The sequence below is a fragment of the Eublepharis macularius genome, chromosome 7 (genome assembly GCF_028583425.1).
Source record: "Eublepharis macularius isolate TG4126 chromosome 7, MPM_Emac_v1.0, whole genome shotgun sequence".
NCBI lineage: Eukaryota > Metazoa > Chordata > Lepidosauria > Squamata > Eublepharidae > Eublepharis > Eublepharis macularius.
This window is the reverse complement of record NC_072796.1, coordinates 88,524,732-88,547,616: the sequence shown is the minus strand read 5'-3', so window position 1 is coordinate 88,547,616 and position 22,885 is coordinate 88,524,732. Positions and strand designations below refer to the sequence as shown.

At 41.1% G+C, this 22,885-nt stretch overlaps 1 protein-coding gene across 3 annotated transcripts; it reads left to right on the top strand.

Annotated features, from left to right (window-relative positions):
* Positions 1-415: 415 nt before the first annotated feature.
* On the top strand, positions 416-18,908 carry LOC129333551 (epidermal retinol dehydrogenase 2-like). 3 transcript variants are annotated; one of them, XM_054985285.1, is made up of 7 exons: positions 416-610; positions 6,375-6,719; positions 7,830-7,961; positions 9,810-9,909; positions 12,023-12,167; positions 15,309-15,434; positions 16,318-18,908. In XM_054985285.1, the coding sequence occupies exons 2-7, from the start codon at positions 6,399-6,401 to the stop codon at positions 16,409-16,411; spliced, it is 918 nt and encodes a 305-aa protein (XP_054841260.1). In that variant the 5' UTR covers positions 416-610; positions 6,375-6,398; the 3' UTR covers positions 16,412-18,908. The 3 variants fall into 3 exon arrangements, with proteins under 3 accessions (XP_054841260.1, XP_054841261.1, XP_054841259.1); XM_054985286.1 differs by lacking the exon at positions 416-610 and adding an exon at positions 734-754; XM_054985284.1 differs by lacking the exon at positions 416-610 and adding an exon at positions 926-1,034.
* Positions 18,909-22,885: the final 3,977 nt, after the last annotated feature.

The window sequence follows — 22,885 nt, the reverse complement described above, 5'->3', positions numbered from 1 at the left end:
AGTCAGAAGAAATCGCAGAGGATTCACACCGGGAGGTAACAGTGACTTCACAGATCTGTCACTCTGAGTTCAGGTCCCAACTAAGAAGGCGTGCGTTGGGTTGCCAGACCCGAGTTGGAAAATTCCTGGAGATTTGAGGTGGAGCGCGGGGAGGGACCCCAGCAGGGTGTAATGCCATACAGCCCATCCTCTAAAGCAGCCGTTTTCTCCAGGGGAACTGATTCTTGTCGTCTGGAGATCAGTTGTAAGTCTAGACCTGCAAGCCCCACCTCGAGATTGGCAACCGTAGGAGTGCACCTGTCTCGCCTTTGCGCCACTGCCGCTATCCGCAAGACGAGCAGCAAAGCGGCCATATCCATGCTCCAGATTAGCTGGCGGTTCAAGAGCTCTGCTCGACTTGCCCGCCCTCGTCCAGGCGGGCCATGCGCTCTCAGGAACTCCTCGTTACTAGCGCGCAGCGTCTCTTGGTGCTGGCGCACGCACAGGAAGCAGAGGCCAGTGCGGGGGTAGCGCCTTCTTGGCAACGTCCTCCGAGGAGCCTCTTCTTTCCGCGCTGAGGCGGGAATCGTGCCTTTGCTGAGCTTCGGGAGCCTGCCAGTGTCGAGGACCGGTGAGTGCGGGGAGCGGGCCGGTGTTAACTGTTTCGGGTGGAAGGGCGGGTGTTGGAGAGCCGCGGTGACCTTTCCGAAGGGGCCGGCTCCTGGTGAGTTAACGTGGCTCTGTCTCCAGCCTGAAAGCGCCTGTTGTGACTACAGTAAGTTCCTGTCTGCTGAGCGTGCCCTCTCAAGCTTTTGATGGCGAAGAATGAGAAGCTGCCGTTCCGTGTTTGTATTGTAGTTTGTATTATGTGTGTTTTAAACGGAATTGTGAGCCGCCTTGGAGGCTAATCCTAGTAGAAGAATGGCAGAGGATTCTGAAAGAAGGAAAAGATTCTGAAAGAAGGAAAAGAGGCAATAGTGGAGAGATCGGTTCGGAAGAATTGGGCTGGAATCCAAAATAATGGACATTGTGCCGATTGAAATGGCTTCTGAATGGTAACGTGCGCACCTTTCGAAGCAGCTATTCTGGTCGAGCCACCAGTGGATTCCAAGGGATTTTTAAAAATTAAGATGCAAAGTTAGTTGGACATAGATGTCCAATAAATTTTCTTTTTATTTGCTTAATTTTTAAAACTTATTTATACCCTGTTTTTGCCTCCTATGGGTACTCCTGGCAGTTTATAACATTGTTTGTTTTCCTCTCCCCTATATTTTTTCGTGGCAACAATCTTGTAAAGTAAATTAGGCTGAGATTATTTGACTGGCGACAGGGTGACCTTGGGTCTTCCATGGTGGAGTGGGGATTCAAACTTGGGTCTCTCCCATATCCAAGTATGATACTCTAACTACTATGCTGTACAATTACAGTCTAATCACTTCACAGTGTCATTGCGCTTTTAGTAAAATGAATTTGTGGACTAGATCAGTTCATCTTAGTTGGAGCCATATGCCTCCTCAGGAGGATCTATAAATGGGGGGCATTCAGGGGGGAAATGGAGGACGTGGGATTTTAAACAACCTCTTTTCCCCATGTATGTTTGTTTAGAGAAATTTTATATGCTGCCTTTCCAGAGACAGTGGCAGCACAGGAGAGTAACTTTATACTACTTAATCTGCCCGAAGGTAAAATCCCAGATCCCTACCCCCCATCTTAAAAAGTGCACAGGGCAAAGAAATCAAACTAACATTGATACAGCTCACTGCCCTCTCTTTGAATGAATGTCCAGAATCTGGCCCTTGGATGTATGCACCACAAATATAAATTTGCCTTTATGTCTTCATTTTTTACTTGTGGCTTGGGGGGCATTGGGTGACAATACTGAGTATTTCTAAGTATTTATGGACTAGATCTATGCAGTCCATTAGAAATCACTTTGAATACATAGCTTCTCTGCTAATGTATATCCAGCCAGGTCTGGAGAGCTAAAGCAATTTATGTGCTTATTAAGTTTAATTGGATTAAATTGGAAAGAACTAAACAGTATAACAATGATCCTTGACATGTTCCTACTAAAATTAAGAACTGTTTTAGTGTCAGTGACTAATGCAGAAGCATCATACCGGCATCATGTAATTGCATGGCAGTAATATCAGTGAGACTTAAGCTGCCACATTGTTTTTAGGTAACTGTTAATGATTTTAATGTAAAATGTTCCTGTTGATAGCCGCCCTGAACCCGTTCACGGGGAGGGTGGGGTATAAATATGATAAATAAAATAAATAAAAACGTTGACTGAGTGGAACCACTTAGGCTGTTCCCTTAATGTGCTTGTCTAGCTGCAGAATATCCGTTCTTTTAAAATGAGAACTGACATAAAGGCAAAACAGTCTTTATGGTCTCTTCCAGTTCCACAGCAATTAATATTGAGTGCTAAGTAGGCAGTCTAAAAAATAATCAGACATACCAAGGAGTATATTCTGAAGAGAAAGTGAACTGTCACTGGAAGATTATTTATCTAGGCATAGGGATCAATCAGTTTATCAATCGCTGATAATATTTCACAGCAATGCAAGAAATAAAAAAAATTGAGTCAAGACAGATCCTGAAACAATGCATGCGGTAATCTACTTGGTACTACATGTAATTATAAGAGCCCCTGCAGAGTGGTAAGTGGCAGTACTGCAGCCCAAGCTCTGCTCACAACCTGAGTTCGATCCTGGCGGAAGCTGGGTTCAGGTAGCCGGCTCAAGGTTGACTCAGCCTTCCATCCTTCCGAGGATGGTAAAATGAATACCCAGTTTCCTGGGGGTAAAGTGTAGATGACTGGGGAGGGCAATGGCAAACCATCCCATAATAAAAGGCTGCCAAGAAAATGTCATGATGCAACATGAGTCAGTAATGACTCGGTGCTTGCCTTTACTTTTTACTACATGTAAATTAGTAAGTTAGGAAACATTATGGATGTGAAGTTGAGTGATGCTGATGAAATAAAATTAACTGCCCAGGTGTATGTTATATACTGTACTAAAGTCAATTAACTAAGTTGTATTAAATAATATCATACTGTCATATCAAAAATACTAATTTTAGTAACATAAAAATGAATACATTTCCATAGTGACCTGACATATTCAGTGCTTCCCAGTGGTGCCAGAGTTCCTGCAAATGCAATTCTATAGTCAATACTTCGCCATTTTCACAGGGGCTTCCCACTGCTGTTCAGTAACCAGAAAATGTACTTTACATTTCTGATGGTAAAGTGAATTTAAAAAGTAGCTGAGGTGATAGAGCCAGCATGATGAAGTGATTAAAAACTCAGACCCAGGTTTGAATCCACACAAGTTGGTTCTGAAGATACATTTGAGGAGAAGAGAATGATGTTGTAAGCCAGATGGTATCACCACTGGGGAGAAAGATGGGGTATAAATATCTAACTAAATCAATAAGATGTAGCTGAGCTTCAGTTAGGAAAAAGCGTTTAATAAGGCCGTGCTGGATATGATGCCAGGAGGCCTGTGAATGGATCTTCTGTGTTATTTTCAGACTGAATATGATGGTTCAAGGAGGAAGTCCAGTTCAGAGCCAAGTGGAGAAAGAACAGCGTCCCCTTCCATGCAGTTCTCCTGACCTGAAATGTGCACACACATTCCTGCTGTTTTCCTAACAGGAAGGTTACAGGCACCTTATGTGGCATGTTAAAGGAGGGTGGGGAGCACTGAGTTAAAAAAAATACCTGGCATAATCTATCCATAAATATGCATTTCTAAATCTCAACATAGAGAGACTGATTCTTAGGTAGCTTCTGTAGGTGTGGTGTTCCTCACATGGATGTCTAATTACTGAGCCCTGTTATGCTATTAAACAGTTATAGTGAGTAAGGAAACCTGAGCCTCTGTTTTGGCCAGGCTGAGATACAGACTATAATTCTAAAAACACTTTCCTGTGAGCAGATTCAGATCAATTTAAAATCACAATTTAAATCTTGATTTAAATCACTACTCATGAAGACTCAGTTTAATCATGGCTTTCTACATTAAGGCTCATTCCTGCTGGTTCTTATAATCCTAATATTTACACCCCCAGGTGAAGGTTTCATTTTTAGACCATAACTTCTCAGGTTAGTTTTAAAGTTATACCAGAAAACTAACGGTTGTTGGTTATTTACCGTTTGAAAGAGATAATTATGAAATCATTGTGAGGTGAACGATCTCCAGTTTAGTAGCCTACTCATTCATATTTGGACAACCTTTCTGCTGTACTTTGTTGGAAGGAGAAAAATAATCATGAACAATAACTATTAAATTGTTTTATTTAACTGATACAATAACATTATATAGCATATGCATTCTTGATTTTGCTTAAACATCCATGTTCGTTAACGTTGTTAAACAAAAATATTCTCGAACTGGGCCTCTTTTATGGCCTGCTGCCATTACAGGGTTTCTCTTCAAAAGAGAGACTAATAAGAAATCTCAGGCTACACTCACAAAGATCTCAAAATGTCTGTAGTATTCTGATCAAAAAGTTTCATTTTCATTAGTACTGCTTGCCCCTCCTTTCTCACGCTTAATTCTTAACATCTCCTCCTCATCCATATCTATTCCATCCCAAACAATCTTCTATTCATTAGGCTTTTTGAAACTTAGCATTAAGAGATAAGGAGTTGAGTCTGTGTACATAGATTTGTAGAAGAACAATAGGATTCATGTTTCTTTCTCAACTCTGCATGTTTATTTAAAAACATTTTTGAAGTTAAGAAGAGGCATGTTATCTAAAATGGGATTTACTTCAAAGCAGACCTGATTAGGATTGCTCCCATAGCATTTAATTTCTCAACTAACTCTAATTCACCAAGTCCGTTTCTCTGCCATTAGAGGGACTAAAGATCCAGCCTTGGTTATTCTATATCCTGAGGTTCCTTATTTTGCACTTCTTATGTTCATGGAATTGCTTCTAAGTAAATGTATTAAGCATTGAAGAACTTGAGAGGAACAAACCGGTAGTACAAATGCATACAGGTGCACTCAGCTGATTTTAGGGAAAGATTTTTTGACATTTTGGCAGAGTTCTCTGAGGGATGGTGTAAAAGCCAGAACGGACATTAAACAAATAGTGGTACCGCAAAAAAAAAACAGTGAGATGCATTAAAGACACTGAAGAACAAGATTTTAGAAATAAAAACACTGAACTGGAACACTTTTATTAACCCTTCACCTGCCAAAATGCTCCTGGAACACCATGGAACAGGCCAGAACAGGCACTAAATAAATGCTAGAACTGCAAAAACAATTGGATGTATTAAAGACAATAAAGAACAACATTTTAGAATTGAAAACACTGAAATATCATTAGTTTATTAACCCTTTCCCTGCCTAAAAGCTCCTAGAATACTATGCAACAGGCATCAAATAAATACTTGGCTGTGAAGGGTTTAAGAAAAGCATGATATTTGCATGTTTTCATTTCTGAAATACAGTTCTCCTGTGCCTATGCTTCCCACTGTTGTTTGTTGTACTAGCATTTGTTTAGTCCCTGTTCTGGCCTGTTCTGTTGTGTTTGGGGAACATTTTGATTCATGTTTAATAAAAACATGATATTTCCATGTTTTCATTTCTAAAATATTATTCTCCAGTGTCTTTAATGGATGCCACTGTTTTTTGCAGTACCACTATTTGTTTAATGCCCATTCTGGCCTGTTCCAGCTTTTACCCTGTCTTGGTTTTTGGGCTGGGTTGTCTTAGTGGTATGCTTACCACTTTGATTAAATCAAAAGAGGAGCTGAAATAAAAAAATAGGATAAAGGAAAACTGGTAAGGTTGGGTGTGAAGCAGTTGTATGGCTAAGGAACTGCAGTGGGAATAAACTGCAGCTCATATAGAATTAGAATTTATTTATTTATTTAGAATTCTAATTTAGAATTAGAATTAATTAGACAAATTCTTAAATTTTAAATGTGTGTACCTTAAGTGGTGTGTACCTTGAGTGGGTGCGTACCTCCTCCTGGGGCTCAGCTTGCTCCCAGAATATCTGGCTGAATGTCTCCCCACTTAGTCCCCACCTTTTTACTAGCACACACCAATATCTTCATAGGTAGACTGCTGCAATTTATTTATTTATTGGCACTTGGGCGCAAAGAGGTTATCCATTCCTCATATAGAATACAGACCTTCCCAAACATCAGTTGGGTCAAAACTGCAGCCAACGCATCTTTAGCATATTTTATTCTAGATTCCAAAATGATATGAGTTGCTTATTTAATACTGGGTTTTGTTAGCTGACACTGTGTGTGATTTGTATTTTATTTAGCCTGGCTGCTAGCATGCCTGGAGTGCTGGACGACAAGCTTCATGTTCATTGTTGCTAATTGAGTCTCTCTTTGTTACTCCTTTGAACAGCTGTTTGGAAAAATCCTCTGTAAGATGAACTTCTTTCTGGAAACACTTATTTTCCTTGGGAAGTTACTGTATCTGATGCTGGAGTCTTTCCTTTTATTATTTATCCCTGTGCGGAAAAAAAGTGTTGCTGGTGAAATAGTGCTTATAACTGGATCTGGAAGTGGAATTGGAAGGCTTATGGCTTTAAAATTTGCCAAGCTTGGAGCCACTTTGGTTCTATGGGATATTAATCAAGAAGGGAACAAAGAGACAGCCAGATTGGCGCGAGAAAACGGAGGTGTGAGAGTGCATGACTACACATGTGACTGTAGCAAGAAGCAGGAAATCTATCGAGTGGCAGATCAGGTAATTCTTGATTACAAGTTATCTTTCACATTGCTCATCTGTTTTGCCTAGTTACTATCACTTTCAGGTATGTTCCTGCACCATTTTAATAGCTCTGGAGGTAATAACTACAATTTCCTACAATGTTTTACTTTGCTGCAGATGTAAGAAGCCATCAGGTCAGTTCAATGCTGTCGGCTCTTTACTGTGTCAAACATGAAAAAATGTCTCTTGTATCTGAGGTCTTTTATGTGGCATGACATTACTTGAATTGCACAATACTTCCTATCACTTCTGGTTTGCTGTCATTTGTTTTTGGCAACATGTGGTTGCCTCCCTAAAATTCACCAGACATGTGTCAATACTGGAAGTGAAGACATTATAAAATACAAGTGCAACTACAGCTTCCTTCTGGGTTGTGTTCAGTAGGCTTTTGAGATAGGGAATGGGCTTGTCCATCTGATATCAGTGTTTTGAATGGAATGTTTTTAGCCATCTGTGTGATGATGATCTTTTTCAAATAAAAACTCACACCATAAGCCCTCCCTAATCCCCATTATGAACTGTATGGAACTGTTTGTCATGGTGCTTGTTGGCAACATCAGGTCAGGAATTTCTATCTCCTTGTCAGAAACATGAATTGGGCATGTTGAGAAACATAGTGAAATGGTATTTACAGGTCAGGAATGGGGTCACATGTTGCAGGAGGTTGTTCTGGGCAGTGTCCCTGTATCAAGCATAACCAGTTTTGGCTTTATTTACTCACATTGTTTGTCACTCTTGTCACATGTAGTTTTCCATTAAGCGCCTTATTTCTGAACCTATTCAATATGGACAATATGGTAACAGCTAAGGAGCATACCAAACATACTGTAAAATGAAATTATTCAATAAAACTCAATAGAATATCCTTTCTTTGCCCTTTATGAGGTAGTAATTCAGATGTTGTGACCCGCAGTTTGTGCAAATCTGTGTATTAAAAAGGGCTAATTTGAAGAAATGTGAAAATCTTATTATTTGCAAAGTCCAGTTATGGAGATAACTGCTGCACTTCTTAACTGTAGAATTGTGGTAAGCAAGCACACGTGTCATAGCTCAGAATATACTAACCGCTGCTTGTTTTTGTTACAGGTTAAAAAGGAAGTTGGTGATGTTAGTATCCTAATTAACAATGCTGGAATTGTAACTGGGAAGAAATTCCTTGACTGTCCAGACTCACTGATAGAGAAAACTATGGAAGTTAACACAATGGCAAACATTTGGGTAACAAACTTATGATAATATTTGAGTCTAGGTTGGTTTTTCAGTAGTAGAGAACAGCCTCAGAGAAGGTTAATTTCATATTTATTTACTTGTTTTAGTATTTTGTGTGTGCCATTTCACAATCAGTTCAAAGGTCTTCCAGGAGAGAAATGTCTTTTACTTTGTAAGATTTATAGAGACAGCATACAAGGGGAGGGAATTCCACAATCTAGGGGCAACCATGGATCCCCAAGATCAGACAATTTGAATCTAGGAATGCTTGAACACCTACTGGTTCACCTCACAATCTGTTTGCCGCTTTTGATCAGTCAGCCAATTGATTAATCGAATTCATGTTCACAACCTGTTCATGCTGTTTAGCACCAACAGTCTAGCTACAGACTCTCAGCTGATTCCTCCATTATCTAGGATCCATTATCTGGGATTCAGGTTTTGAACTTCTGCTGGGGAAACACTGCTGAGTCCAGGGTTCATTTCGAGGGGGAACGCACTGGAACACCATTCCAGTAGTTCCCCCAAGTCAAGTGGCTTTGCCCACCTGACTTTAAAACATTTTGGCCTGTCTAGGCCTCAATTGGGGCCAAAACGGCCACAAACGGCCGTTTCGGCCCTGATCTGGGGCACAACGGGCATAAAACAGCCATTTTTGGCCCATTTTGGCCAGGATCAGGTCGATGCCAGGCGGGGGATGCAGATCCAGTGGTTTCAGCCCCGATCCGGGACCAAAAATGGCGATTGTCGGTCATTTGGGGCCGTTTTGGCTTCGATTGGGGCCAAAACGTCCTGGATTGGGATCAAAACAGGCTCGATCAGGTCAGTGCTGGGTGGGAGGAGCCTCCCTGCCCAGGACCAACCCAGTACCGGCCATTTCGGCTCTGATCCTGGCCGAAACGGTCCCCAAATGGCCATTTGGGGCCCGTTTCAGCCAGGATCGAGGCTGGAATGGCCACAATCAGTCCGTTTTTGACCATTTGGGGCCCATTTCAGCCAGGATTGGGCCCAAAACAGCACCAACGCTGTCCCAGCCATTTCAGCCTTGATCCTGGCCGAAATGGGCCCAAAATTGCCATTTTGGGCCCGGATCTGGGCTGAAAGAGCCTGGACCAGGTCAGTGTTGGGCAGGGGAGGGTTTCCCCACTCAGCTCTGACCAGATCCAGTCCTTTTTGGCCCCAATCCTGGTCCAAAATGGCCACTTTTGGCCATTTGGGCCATTTTCTGCTGGGATCAGGGCCAGAACTGCCGGGATCTGGTTGGTGACAGGTGGAGGAACCCTCCCCTGCCGAGCACTGATCTGGTCCAGGCTGTTTCAGCCATGATCCTGGCCCAAATGAGGCCCAAATGGCCATTTGTGGCCCTTTTTGGCCAGGATCAGGACCAAAACTGTCAGGATTGGGTCAGTGCCTGGCAGGGGACCTCTCCTTCAACAAATCATTACAGCTACTGTATATGTGGTATCAGTGGAGTCTCGGAGAAAGTGATTTGCTTGTTGCCTGGTGCAGTCATAGCTGAGATGTGATTTCATAGGGGACTTTATTTATCTATTAATTCATTTATACCATGCTTTTATATCCAGTGGGGATTCTAACAAGCTTACATCATTCTTCTTTCCTCCATTTATCCTCACAACAACCCTGTGAGGTAGGTTAGGCTGAGAGAATATGACTGCCCCAAATTATCCAGTGAGCTTCCATGGCAGAGTAGGGATTTGAACCTGGGTCTTCGAGATCCAGTACTTTAAACTACTACACCACACTGACTTTCATATCACCTTGACCATTGCAGTAGTGTGCACCCCTCACATGTTTATTTGCAATAGTGTTCATGTATGTTTTGTGTTTTCTTTATAGACTTGCAAAGCGTTTCTTCCAGCGATGATGGCCGCTAATCATGGGCACTTAGTAACTATTGCGAGCTCAGCTGGTTTGATTGGAGTCACTGGACTGATGGGTTAGTACACAGAAGATATTGTTCTGGGTTGCTTGCAACCAGAACAAATCAAGTCCTTTAAATTATTTTAACAATGTTTTATGTAATCTTTGGTTCAGAAAGGGTATATTGGGGCCCTTTGGACAGGAGCTCACCAGATAGCAGATCTCTGGCTCTTACATGAAGTGTCAAAAGTCCTTTTTTAAACTACCACAGTCACCGAGGGGCAAAAACTTGCATCTGATTGTAAGGAGACCAAATAAACTCTTCTGTGAGATGATTCTTCCCATTCTATAGCTCTGAATGTAGATTTTTCACAGAATTTTTGGCCTTTCAGGCTGATTTTGAAGAGGATTTCTGGGACAAAATAAAGGAATACATGTACCTCTAACTTTGTTTTGTTGGGGATAGACTTTTGGGATTAAGCTGAAGACTGTGGGGAAATGTGGTTTTTTGAGGAGATATTTGAAGGAGGTGGTGCCAATAGGGGCTTTGGGGAAATATTTTTTACAGCAGTAACATCAGTGGTACCCACTCAAGTACAGAGAGCTCTGCAAAGGTTGTAGTCTACATGATGCAGGTAGGATCCTTCTCATTACCTGCATAGCTTCCAGAGAGGGTAATAGCATTACATCATACAGGAGCAGCATTTGTAAAAGCTTTGGATGTTCTCATATATACATGGTGTACTCAGGAGTATGCCAGGTGTTGAAATTGTTTTTACTAAGATGTTGCAGGAGCATTCTGAACCTTTATACTGGCAAGGTTTGCTCCTGAGGTTCTGAACCTTTATCCTTGCACTACTAAGATGGGTTTCCTTTCCCATGCACTACAATGGAGTCTGCAGGTCAGCAGGGAAGATCCAATCCAAGCAATGTAAATTGCATCAGGTAAAGATGCCTCTAAACCTTGGTGCGAACCTTTGATGATATTTGTCTTCACCAGGGCCTAGATACCTCTGAAAACATCTCGCAGTGCTGGAAATTCTGTTAAACATTTCTTATTTGAAGTTAATACTTAATAACCCACTTCATAGTTTATCTTCAGAATTCCATAACAAGATTTGCTTACTGAAAATCCTTATTTTACCATCACAAACTATTTCTCTTGTGCTTCCCACAAGAAGATTTTCAGTAAGTTGAAAAGGAGAACAAAATAGAACTTTGTTACCAGGATTGTATTCTGCTGCATTTGATAGTCCTATATATAATATGTACAACCATCAGATATATGGTGCAATAATAACTTCCTAGTTTTATGTACCGTAGGGAATCCTATGTGGTTATAATAATAATCTGTTAAATAAATTTCTGAAGGCATGTTTAGATGCTGCTCAAGAACTAAATGTTTCCTTCAGCTTTATAGAAGTATGCAATATAACTAGGAAAAACATAACAAATTAATCTAGTAGCTACATTTTAAGTGGACAGAGTGAAATGGAGAGTATCCAGGTATTGGTGCAAATGGTTTCACTATATTAACATGACTAACTAGTATGCTACATGCACACACTGAACAAGGCATTTGAAGGCTGCTCTTGATTCAGTGTTGTACTCTGGTGTTTTGATTTGGCAAAAATAGAAAATGGGAGAAGGATAGGTTTAATCTGGGAAAGACTACAGAAGACATGTAGGCTGTGAGGCAAAATCCAATTGACAAGATGGAATAAAACAGGTTTGTTTGTAGAATAACAGAAATTTGCTCTTTTGTTTTAGAGAAAATAAACTATGAAGTTGGTTAAAATGGCTTGAACACAGAGCTGTCTTTTAGAAGGAAGTCTGCACCTGTTTTAAATAAAACAGGTAGTCCAGTTTAAAGTCTACTTTTCTTCTATTTAGCAAGCAGTAAAACAAAGTCTAGAGCTTAGACCAAGAAGACCTTGGGCCCGGCCTGTATTGAGTCACAAACTTTATTGCGTGATCTTGGGTCAAGTAACGCTCTGTCTTACTTTCCAGTCTGTAAAAAGCTCTGATCGCACAGCTCCATTGAAAAGATTAAACAAACAAGGATTGTTAAGGCACTGTGTGAATGCAGAGTCCTTATAAGCAAACAACAATGAACTTGACATCCAGTCTCTAATATCCTGCTTTATGGGAGTATTCTACTGCTAAGATGCTTCCTTCTCATTTTACAGATTACTGTGCAAGTAAATTCGCAGCTGTTGGCTTTCTTGAGTCTTTAGAAGCAGAAATGAGGGGCTTGAGGAAGACTGGCATCAGGACCACAGTTGTCTGCCCGTTTTTCATTAACACAGGGATGTTTGAGGGCTGTAAAACAAAGTGAGTTAACTATTTGCATGCATGTATGTATATGACGTTAAAATGTTTGTATATATGTATAAGTATATATTTTTGAAGTCATGACATTCTCAGTGGTTAATCAGAATAACTGAGTGCTGGTATAAATCTAGTTAATCTGAAAAAAAAACTACCACAAAAGTCCAGAACTTGCATTTTTCTTGTTTCTAGTGCCCTGTAGTGCATGGTTATTAAAAAGCATTTACTAATTAATGAGCAGAATCAAGGAAGCTATTAAGAGTTTCCTTTTTAAAAGTGCAAGGCTTTCCAAAATGAAGAAAACAGAAGGACCATTGTGGCAAGTCATGTACCAGTCTGTATCACTGAAATTTGAATGTGCAGAGCCTTATAAACATCCATTGGGTGGGAGAGAAAGTTAGAATGCTGAGCAGGGGGGTTGGAATTGAGGGTCACCTGAAAACTCCAGTGGTTGTTCTGGGGAGAAAGAATCCGACCATTGAGGGGATCAGTGACTAGAAGTATGGCCCAGATAGACTCAGTCTGGATTGAGATCACTTTTCCTCATTATTATTAATCAAATAACCAGCCTGCTCTGTCTTCTGAGGGAAGTAGACTGCGTAAACGTGTAGTGCTGCAACAGTAGCATCAGGCCAATTAAACCATTTCTAAACTCAGAGCTATCATACGTTAGTTAACTGAAACAGTTGTCAGTCAGGCTTGAAAGTACATTTCAGTTCTGAAGGCAATTTGTATTTAAGCCCCCTTATAACTAGTTCTCTGAAAAAGAAAAGGGTTGCCTCAGCAGAAAGCAGCAAGACTACACTGTTGCTGTAACATCCAAACAGCCAATACCGTAAAACATGCTGTGACGGAATTGGCATGAAAATGTCACGATTGCCGAATATTACAGTCAGCAAGAGGCCGGTAAAGGCTTGAAACAGCAGCAAGAAGGGTGAATGATTGACAGTTCCCTTCTCCCTTTTAGGCTAGCCTAAAAGAGAATGGCAATTGGTGTTAGAATGGTGAGCTGACAGTTGGTGCTAACAGAAAGAGGGGTTGACTGTTGGAGTTAACTGAAGAGATAGAGAGTTGGAGCCTGGCATCTGACAAGAGAAGGGCAGCTAGAGAGTCCTCTGTGTGAGGAAGAAAGGGAAAAGTGTACCCTTAGAGAGAACTAAAGTTTATGAAGAACTTTTAGTCCTTGTACTAAAGTGGGACAGACAGCACTAAACTTTACTGAGAAACAAGAAATCTGGGAACTTGCAGTGGGCCAAGGAAGTGAGCAGAAAGGAATCTCCACTTCGGCCAAAGGAGAAGGGTTATAGCTTTGGTATAACTATAACTCCTGCCCAGTATCTGGAGAGGGTTTTAACTCAGTGGAGTACACTGGGATCTGCAGTAAAAGGCAAGGTGTGCTGTGTATGTGCATAAATCGGAGCACCTAACCTGTGAATGGGTGTCCAACAAAGAAATAACTTTACTTTAAGGAGTTCAAGTCTGATAACACCAACCTCTCTCTCTCATCTAAGTCAGCAACCTAAAAAACTGAACCATTCCAAGTGGAGCCTCACTCCAGAGAAGTAATCTGTGCAAAAACCTCCTACTTGCTTCACCTTTTAAGTACCTGCCTACATTCCTACCTATCCAACCTACTTGTAAATAAACCTTCTGTTTCCTTTTAAAACTCCATAAGCCTTGTGTGCCAGTTTCATTTCTAAGCAAAACACAAACCCCTGATCTTCCCTCTATGTAAACTTGGCTGGGTAACTGCTCTACCTATACGTTCCTTAAAGGTGGCACAATAAAGAAAGTTGAAGCTACAAACACAACCATTCTACTCAAAGCTTCCCAGCCCAGTAAATAGCTTCATACACTTTGGGAGCAAATTATTACCTCAGTAGGGGAAAGTCATCCCAAGTTTGAGTGAGCCAAGAGTCTGTGACACATGCTAAGGAAGTCAATAAACCCATTTGTTATTTTGTATTCCTGTGCCTCAGTCAGATTTACAAATAATTCATCATTTCTCACAATAGCAATATCCCATTAATATAGCCATTAAAATCAAGACTGGGGCATTTTCATTTAAAACACATTGAGTGGGATTTCTGTCGCAAATAACCCCAGTTAATGAAATCACTGCACACTTAGTAAAATAAGACAAGTGTTTGGGTCCAAGTCTCCTGTCCCGCATTCACTGGAAGGCCAGAGGGTCTTGTCAAGATGGCTGAAAATACCCAAAGAGAATGGAGTTGACCCCCTGGAGGGCCGGGGACCGCATCAGCTGGCCATGCCTGCAAGGAGGCAGCAGGAGAGCAAGCAGCCTCTCCCAGAGGCTCAGCTGCCTGCAGAGGAGGCAAGGGCAAGCCAGCAGCAACAATGCCACCACTGCACCCGAAAGAAGGCAACGAGCAGCAGTAAACAGGAATCCTGGGAGGTTTGTGGCCTGTCTTCCTAGGGCTAGCTAGAGAGGAGACATTGCCAGGGGGCAAGGCCACAGGAGGCAGAGGCAGCAGTGGAGGGTAACAAGCCACAACTCTGCCGCAAGATCTGTAAGGAAGGCCTGTTGAGTGGCACAGAAGGTGGGGTGAACAGGACACCCCAAATTGTCTCCTGGCCCTGTCTCTTCCCTAGAGGCCACCCTAGGAGGATGTAGGCAGAGTCCAGGGAGGACCTCCCCCTGGGGAATTCTTCAAAAGACTAGGCAGGGAAGGCCAGGGAGGGAGGATGAGACCATTCCCTTAACATCAAAGGGAGGGTGCAGTGCTGGCGAAAGTGAGGAACAAGGGTGCTGCAGACCTCTCCATTTCTGAGGTCCATTCTTCACCCAAAGCTGGAGAAGTCACCCAGAGCTGGAGGGGGCCATAGCAGCAGACTCCAACTCCAGTCTGAAGGAGTCTGACAACAAGCAGAAAAGAATTTGAGGATCATATTGCTAAAACATTTAGAGATGATAAAAATGTCTTTAAATCCATTAGTATCCTGAAACCAGTCAAGGAAGCATTGATGATTTAGGAAATAGTGCAAGGAGGGTAATGCAGATCTATTTGCTTGTATCTTTTCTGGCATATCTAACAAGTCCCTTGCAGTTGTGCTTTTCTTGGAAGAGAAGGGGTTCGTCCTTCCAATTTCTACTTATTGTGGCTTTATTCTTATTTTTTCTAGGTGGCCACACTTGTTGCCAATACTAGAGCAAGAATATGCAGCTCAGAGAATTGTGACTGGTGTTCTGCGGGAGGAACTCTCTGTGATCATGCCACGAGTCCTATATTTTGCAGTTGCATTGAAAAAGTAGGAGTAACTTTCTCTGCTTTACATCCATCTCCTGTGCTGCTGTGTTGCTTCAAGCCTAAGCTCTAAAAGTCCTAATGGCACAAGCAACCTGAGCAATATGTTTAGAGATACCTATGTTGCAGAATATAATCAAGATATGAACCCTAAGATTTTCTGTGACATTGCAAGGGTTCCTGGCGTGCATCTGTTGCTGCAAACAGTTGCATAATATCGTGCAGCAAAGTGATTTGGATGGGACCTGATAAATTGTTGACATTTTACTTTACATAAAACTTTGTCTGCAAGATAATGTTTGGTACCTTCAGAGTACCAAACATTACATTATTCTTATCCCTCCCTCTAAGGAGCTCTGTTGACAGTCACACCAGCCTTCCCTTTCCCATTTTTCTTCAGAACAGTTTTATGAAGTAGAATGAACTGAAAGAGAATGACTGGCCCAAAATTACTGAATGAGTTTTTTGGCTCCCAGGGATTTTGATCTGGATCTTCTCAGTTTTCATTTGATATTCTAACGCTACACTATGCTGATTTTAAAGTTCGAAGGAAACCTGTGTACCATTCTAAGGAGAAACCAGTTCATAAATCTGAATTCTTGTCTTATTTTATGTGATGGCAGTTAAGTCCTTAAAAACTTGGTATGATCATCTTCCTTGCATGGCTCTGCCCACAGATCCCAGAGAACATAGGAGCTGCAACTTAATATGCAAAAAACAGCTGATAGGATGTCAAGATTATATTGAATCAGCAGCAGACAAGAAAGTGGCCAAAACAGTGCAAAGACAAAATGTGTAGCAGTACAACTTTTGGAAATCCTAGGTTGTGTGCCTACCTTTATAGATGTTAATCTATGATCTCTCTTTTTTTCCTTTCCTCCCTCTAGTGTGCTGCCTACAAAGATCTTTTTTCTCATCGCAGACTATGTTGGAGTTTTCACTTTTATGGATACTTTTATAGGTCGGGGAAAGAAGAAATGAATCCCAAAAATTTCTGAAATCTACAACAAAAAATCCAAGTGTTTCTTCAAGAATATTTATCTATGTTTAAGTACCTGTATGGAACTCCACATTGCCAGACTTATTCCTTAATGCACCTGTAAGCATAACAAAATGAGAGGTGAAAATGGATTATGTTCAGTCTTACTAGTCAGGTTTGGTAATGAATTACACTGGTGGAGGTATATGACTGACCTTACTTACAACTGTCTTCAGAATATCATGACTTTTAGCTTGTATACATTGTATATACATATATTGTATACATAGACACTTCATTGCACTAAAATCATTGACTTCTTGGGAACAAATGTCTCTTGGATGTTTGTAGACGTTGCTAGCTGTAACTTTTACATATAATTTAAACAATTACAATAAATGAATGGGTTTTTTCCTTAAAAATGCATATGACTTCAGGCAGAAGGCTAACTCACAACATAGTTGATAGTGTTGACCAGTGCCACTATGGAAGACTGCCCTTTCCACACCACCACCCACCTTAAACCTCTCTTTACAGGTTTGGGATTTTTTTGAGCCGTGGAGGTTACCACATACCACCTGTCTAAAACCTCTATTATCAAGCAGAGATCCCAGACCCAAAATCTTCACAAGGTCACCTCTTTCCTATTCCCAGAGGTTCGACTAGACAGGCAGCCTGTTCCCCTATATTTACTTCCCTTTACTCAGCTACTGCCCAGAGCTATTGAGGAAAGCGAACTTAAAGTTTACTTTCCCTATAAACGCTGCAACCATTTGGCTCATTTAATGTGAACAGAATGTTTGAGGTCTCTATGTGTGATATTTTCTGTCAGTCAACAACTCCAAGCCAGCCAATGTTAAAATAGAAACAAAACAGAACTTTTATTTACAAAATAGAACATAGGAGCAAATGTTTTTAAAACTCATAAATATACTGAGGTTAAACAGGAATGTTTCAATGTAGCAGAACAGATTTGTAATCAGCCAGCTATCTTTCTGCTGCCTCCTTTAGCAGCATCCAAAAGCCTTTCCTCTAACTCTCTCCAGAGGATTCCAACTGTCATCCTCCCACTCTCATTGGTGGTTTCTCAGGAGAGGCAGAGCTGGAGCCAGTCCTGTCCATCACTGCCACGTAAAAGATTTCATGGCAGAACGAGATTTTGTCCATCCACATTCAAACCAGCTCTCTGGCCCTTGCTGTTTAAGCAGTGGATGGAATATGTGTAATATCTGAATAAACAATGCAAAACAGTGAACCCACAACTTGTTGAGCTTAGTTATGAAATTTTGAGAACTGGAAGCAGGGGTGGGGCATGGCTTTGGCATCAGAGAAGATGGATGCTTGAGAACTGAGCTTCTTCCCACCCTGCTCCAAAAACCTCCAAAACCCTCAAATTATTAAATTAAAAATCAATCCTAGATATGGGAAAACATGATGCAAACTCTAAGAAACAAACTGTCAAAGTAGCAAAACAGTTGCAAGATTTTTTTCCCTGCAACCCAAGCCTCGACACCAGAGATAGAAGCAGCAAATGACGCAAACATAATGGTGATGAGAATGCAGTAGGAGTTCCTTTGAATACCCCTCCAGACCCAGTGCTTGCAACCTTACTTGCAATTATGGAACTTAATATCCTAGACAAAATAGCAAACCTTATAAAACCACTCTCTGACCAATTTGCAGCTCTCCAAATCACCTTAAATGACATACAAAATCTAGAGATACCTAGATATCTCTATTGCTTTCAAAATTAGATCTGTATTCTACAAGAGAATGAGGCATGAAAGAATCCTGAATCTGGAACTAACAACACATCAACAGAACCTAAAATTTAGGGGGTTTGACAAACAATCAACAGTAAAACAAGATCTCTATATTTCTAGCCAACTGGCTTGCCAAATCTTTACATTTAGAAAAAGACATTGCTCCAGTAATCTGTAAAGCCTACAGAGTTGGTCCCCTAAACTCAGCTAGAAAAGTCTCAAGAGACATCATTGCCACTTTCCCAGATTGGAGAACAAGGGAAAGAATTCTGGAAGCTGCTAGAAAACAAAAAACGCTCCATCATAATGACTCCTAGATTCTAGTCTTTGCTGACTTACCTAAATAAATATTAAACAGAAGAAGAGAACTTAAATCAACCACTGAAGCACTTCGTGAAGCAAAAATTGAATACCTGTGGATCAAGCACTCCAAACTACACATCCAACTTAAAGACAAACAACTTTATGCAACGGACCAAGAATCAGGACTAGCCCTTCTGCAAAAAGTGGACATTTCTACTCCCATGAATTCAGAAAAACCATCACAAAAGAGAAAACTAAATCAACCACCTCCCCCTTACAAAGGTAGCAAAATCCCAGTTTGAAATGACTGAAAAGAAGTCTATTCTCATTTAGACATCAGAACATATGCCTAGTAATCACAAATCTGATAGTTCTTCTTGGGGGAGGGGCAGGATAAAAATAATAATACATTTTTTAAAGAAAGCAATACATGAGTGGGGAAAATGTAAAAGGTGGGGGGGGGGTGAAAATCAAGGCTTAAGAACCATGCTAATATGGAGGATTTATGGGGGGGAGCTAGTTTCTTGTTTTGCTCCCCTTAATGACAGCCCTTTGATACTGTATATTTGTACAATAAACCGAAGAAGGCCTTTCCTTGGAGGGTTATTGAGGGCTGCACAATTATTGAGTCTTGACAGTATTTTGTTTGTGAATCTCTTAAAGTTAATAATTGAAGTATTACTCTCTACTTCTCTAGAAAGAAAAGGAAAAAATTCTTCTCTCATTGATCCATCTTATAAAAAAATATAAAACATTTATATATTCCTCAAATTTTTAGAGAGAAAACCTTTCCTGACAGCTCTCAATGTGGAAATCTAAGTCATTTCATTGAAGTATAACTCAAATGAGTTGTAACATTCTGCGATCAGTAGAAAAGAGCAAGAGTCCAATAGCACCTATCAAACTAACAAAATTTGTCGTAGGATATGAGCTTTCGTGAGCCACAGCTCACTTCTTCTGAGATCAGTTAGCAAATACGCTTTTTAAGGAAGGTCAGACAAGTTTTCTTTGCTTAACATGTTGGAACCCATGAGCCATCAACAGAAAGCTCAAATGGCCACAGGTCTTCCCAGGTTCTCCCGACCACACACACAGGCAGCTGTGGGAGTGGGGGAGGTAGAGATCTATTGATGGGAAATGGAAGAAGGCAGTGGTCTTTCCCCCTTGCCCCTCTCTACTGGCTGTAGTCCCATGTGGGTCTTGTGACCCCAGAAATAAACTTTCCCAGGATTCAAAATAGCAGAGGGGGGGAGGCAAAGTAAGTGTTCCTTGCACAGGTCTTGCAATGTCCTTGTGCTGGATTGAATCCAATATCTAATAGAAAAAAATGATACTTACCTAATAATGTGATTAGGGTATGAATTTAGATTCTCAGTTTCTACTTTACCACTGAGACAACTTGGCCAACATACAGGGTATTAGCAAGTTTCAAGTGAGTATCTGTGTTGCTCTGCAGTAGAAGAGCAAGATTTCAGCCTAGTAGTACCACAAAGACCAACTAGGATGTGAGCTTTTGAGAGTCAAAACTCCCTTCTTTAGATACATTTAGAAATTGAAGCATGTAGGATTTTAACCAGCCAGAAGGTGGGAGTGGTGTCTAAAGAGTGTAAGATATAATAATACAGTTATTAGCTTAATAGGGTTGGGGTGTAAAAAACAGAAAATCAGCATCCCTATTGAAGTAAAATCAAAAAGAGTCCAGTAGCACCTTTAAGACTAACCAATTTTATTGTAGCATAAGCTTTCGAGAATCACAGTTCTCTTCATCAGATGCTTGGAGGGCAAAAAGAAACTGGTCAGATATAGAGGAGGAGAGGGGAGGGCGGAGTAGATGCAAACAGCTCCTGATACGGAGATGCAAACAGCTCCTTCTGATATGGAGATCAGTTTGCTTCTGTAAAGGAAATCAGTTACTTTTGATAATGAGATAACCATTCATAGTCCCTATTCAGTCCCAGCTTGACAGAGTCAAATTTACATATGAATTCCAATTCAGCAGCTTCCCGTTGGATTTTGTCCAGGACAAACCCAAAGGAACTAACAACAGAACACCACTGGTTGTCACCTATAGTTCCCAGCTCAAATCCATCCAAGGTATCATCAGTGAGCTACAACCCATCCTGGAAAATGATACCTCTCTCTAAGAAGCCCTGGGTGAAAGACCTCTCCTTGCCTACAGACAGCCCCCCAACCTTAAACAACTTCTCACAATCATGAATCGGCTAGCAGAGTCACCAGCACAGGTACCAGGCCCTGCAACAGACCCAGATGCCAGCTCTGCCCTTAGATCTACCCAGGGAATACTACACTGTCTCTGGCTCTTACAGCTGCTCATCCTCCAATGTGATATATGCCCTCATGTGCCAAAAATGTCCATTTGCTCTGTACATTGGACAAACCAGCCAACCTCTACGCAAAAGAATAAATGGACACAAATCTGACATTAGAAATGGCAATGTCCAGAAACCAGTGGGAGAACACTTCAATCTACCAGGACATTCCATCAAAGACTTAAAGGTCACTGTAGTTCAACAGAAACCTTTCAAAAATTCAAAATCCAAAATCCAGTTTCTTTTTGCCCTCCATGCATCTGATGAAGAGAACTGTGATTCTCGAAAGCTTATGCTACAATAAAATTGGTTAGTCTTAAAGGTGCTACTGGACTCTTTTTGATTTTGCTGCTACAGACTAACACGGCTAACTCCTCTGGATCTATTAAAGGAAGTGAAGACTTCCATTCAAGCCAAGTGACAAAGGGTTATATCTTCTTAGGTGAAGAAGAATAATTCTTGCCCGATGTCTAAAGCGAATTTGGCTTTGAGGAGGACCCCAGGTCTATTGTAAAGGGGAAACAGTTTTGAACTAACAGAAAACCTGAGTTGTAAAAGGGAACTCTGTGAAGAAACATTATTTAAACAAAAACACCTCTCACTATTAAGGATTAAGATAATAAAAACTAAGCTCCAAGAAAAACTATTTTGCTTGTGATTTAAAGAATATTCCATGCTACCCATAAATTTTACCTCAGCTCTTTCATTCCCTGACTTACGTTATTCCATCCCTGCCTGTTCAATAAAGTTGTCGTTTATTTTGAACGTTACACAGTCTCCATTGCCATTTCCCACACAGAAGAAGAGGGTTCCTGTGTTTCCACCATCAAGTTTCTGAACTCGACTAAAACCCCAAAAATCCCAAAATATAACTGCTTATCAGAGTAGGACACAAACGAATTTTAAAACTACAAATGGAAACATGCTACTTGGGGTTACTCAGCCAAAGCAGACAAACTAGGATTTTGTCAGGAAAATCTGCCTCAGAGCGGGGGAGTGAAGGGGGGGGGTCCATCATACCAGGCTTAACCTACCAACTCTAGGGTGTTGCTTCTCTAAGATCACCAGAAACATAATACTTATTTACCTCTATAGAGCTCCCAGAAGTGCAAAACCATCACTACAGCTTGTTCAGTTTTCAGTTTGAGAGCCACTATGATATAATGGTTTGAATATCTGTTTGAGAGACCCATGTTGTAATTCCCACTTCTATGTGGCTCATGGGGTGACCTTGTGCCACTCTCTTTTAGCCTAGTTTGCCTCACAGGGCTGCTATGGGGGCAAAGCAGGCATGAACAATCATGTCTACCACCCTAGAGTCCTTGGAGGAAGAGTGAAGGAAGACACAATTTGACCAGCTGGATGTGATTTTCCAGCCTCCAGAGCAAGAGTACAGAATCCATCCCTCCTCCAATAAACTTGTTCATAATTATAAAAATTAATTCACCACCAAGGAGAAGAAATGAAACAAACTATGAGCTGCTGTAATGCTGTGGTTGTCTTCACAGTCCACCCAATATGACCAGTGCGAACATAGGTAGGAGAGATTCACGCTATAACTGTGACAAAGTAGAGCCCTCTACAGGCTTGGTATAGAACATGTTCAAATATACATGTTCCAAAGGTGAAAATAGATGATGCTTTTTATAAGAAGAGTTGCAATAGTTTAACACCAAACTTTAGAAGGAAACACTGAAAGCAACTCAGGTTCATGTGCTCCTGAACTTAGTAACATCCAAAGTTGGGAGTGAGAGACATAGTATAGTGAGATGATGCTACGGCAAGTGAGCCTGTCAGTGATGCTGTGCCTGAAACTACCATTCTGCTGGCTAACTGGAAACTTGGCCAACTCTCAGTTCAGCCCAATGCTGCTAGGTTATTTATAATGTAGCCAAGATAGGTGTGCTTGCTGTTTCCCATACTACTGGGTGCCTCAGAGATGTTTCAGACCCATTCAATTAGATAATTCTTTTAAAAGCAGTTTAATAATATGATATACAGCTCTCTGCTAGATAAGCAATAGCTTTTTGTATCCATTTAGGCCTGTATTAGGAGGAGGAGACCCGAGGCTTAATAGGAT

Coding starts and splice junctions, on each gene's coding strand:
- LOC129333551 (XM_054985284.1), top strand. Junction 6,720..7,829: donor TCTATCGAGTGGCAGATCAG/GTAATTCTTGAT, acceptor TTTTTGTTACAG/GTTAAAAAGGAAGTTGGTGA. Junction 9,910..12,022: donor TGGAGTCACTGGACTGATGG/GTTAGTACACAG, acceptor CTCATTTTACAG/ATTACTGTGCAAGTAAATTC.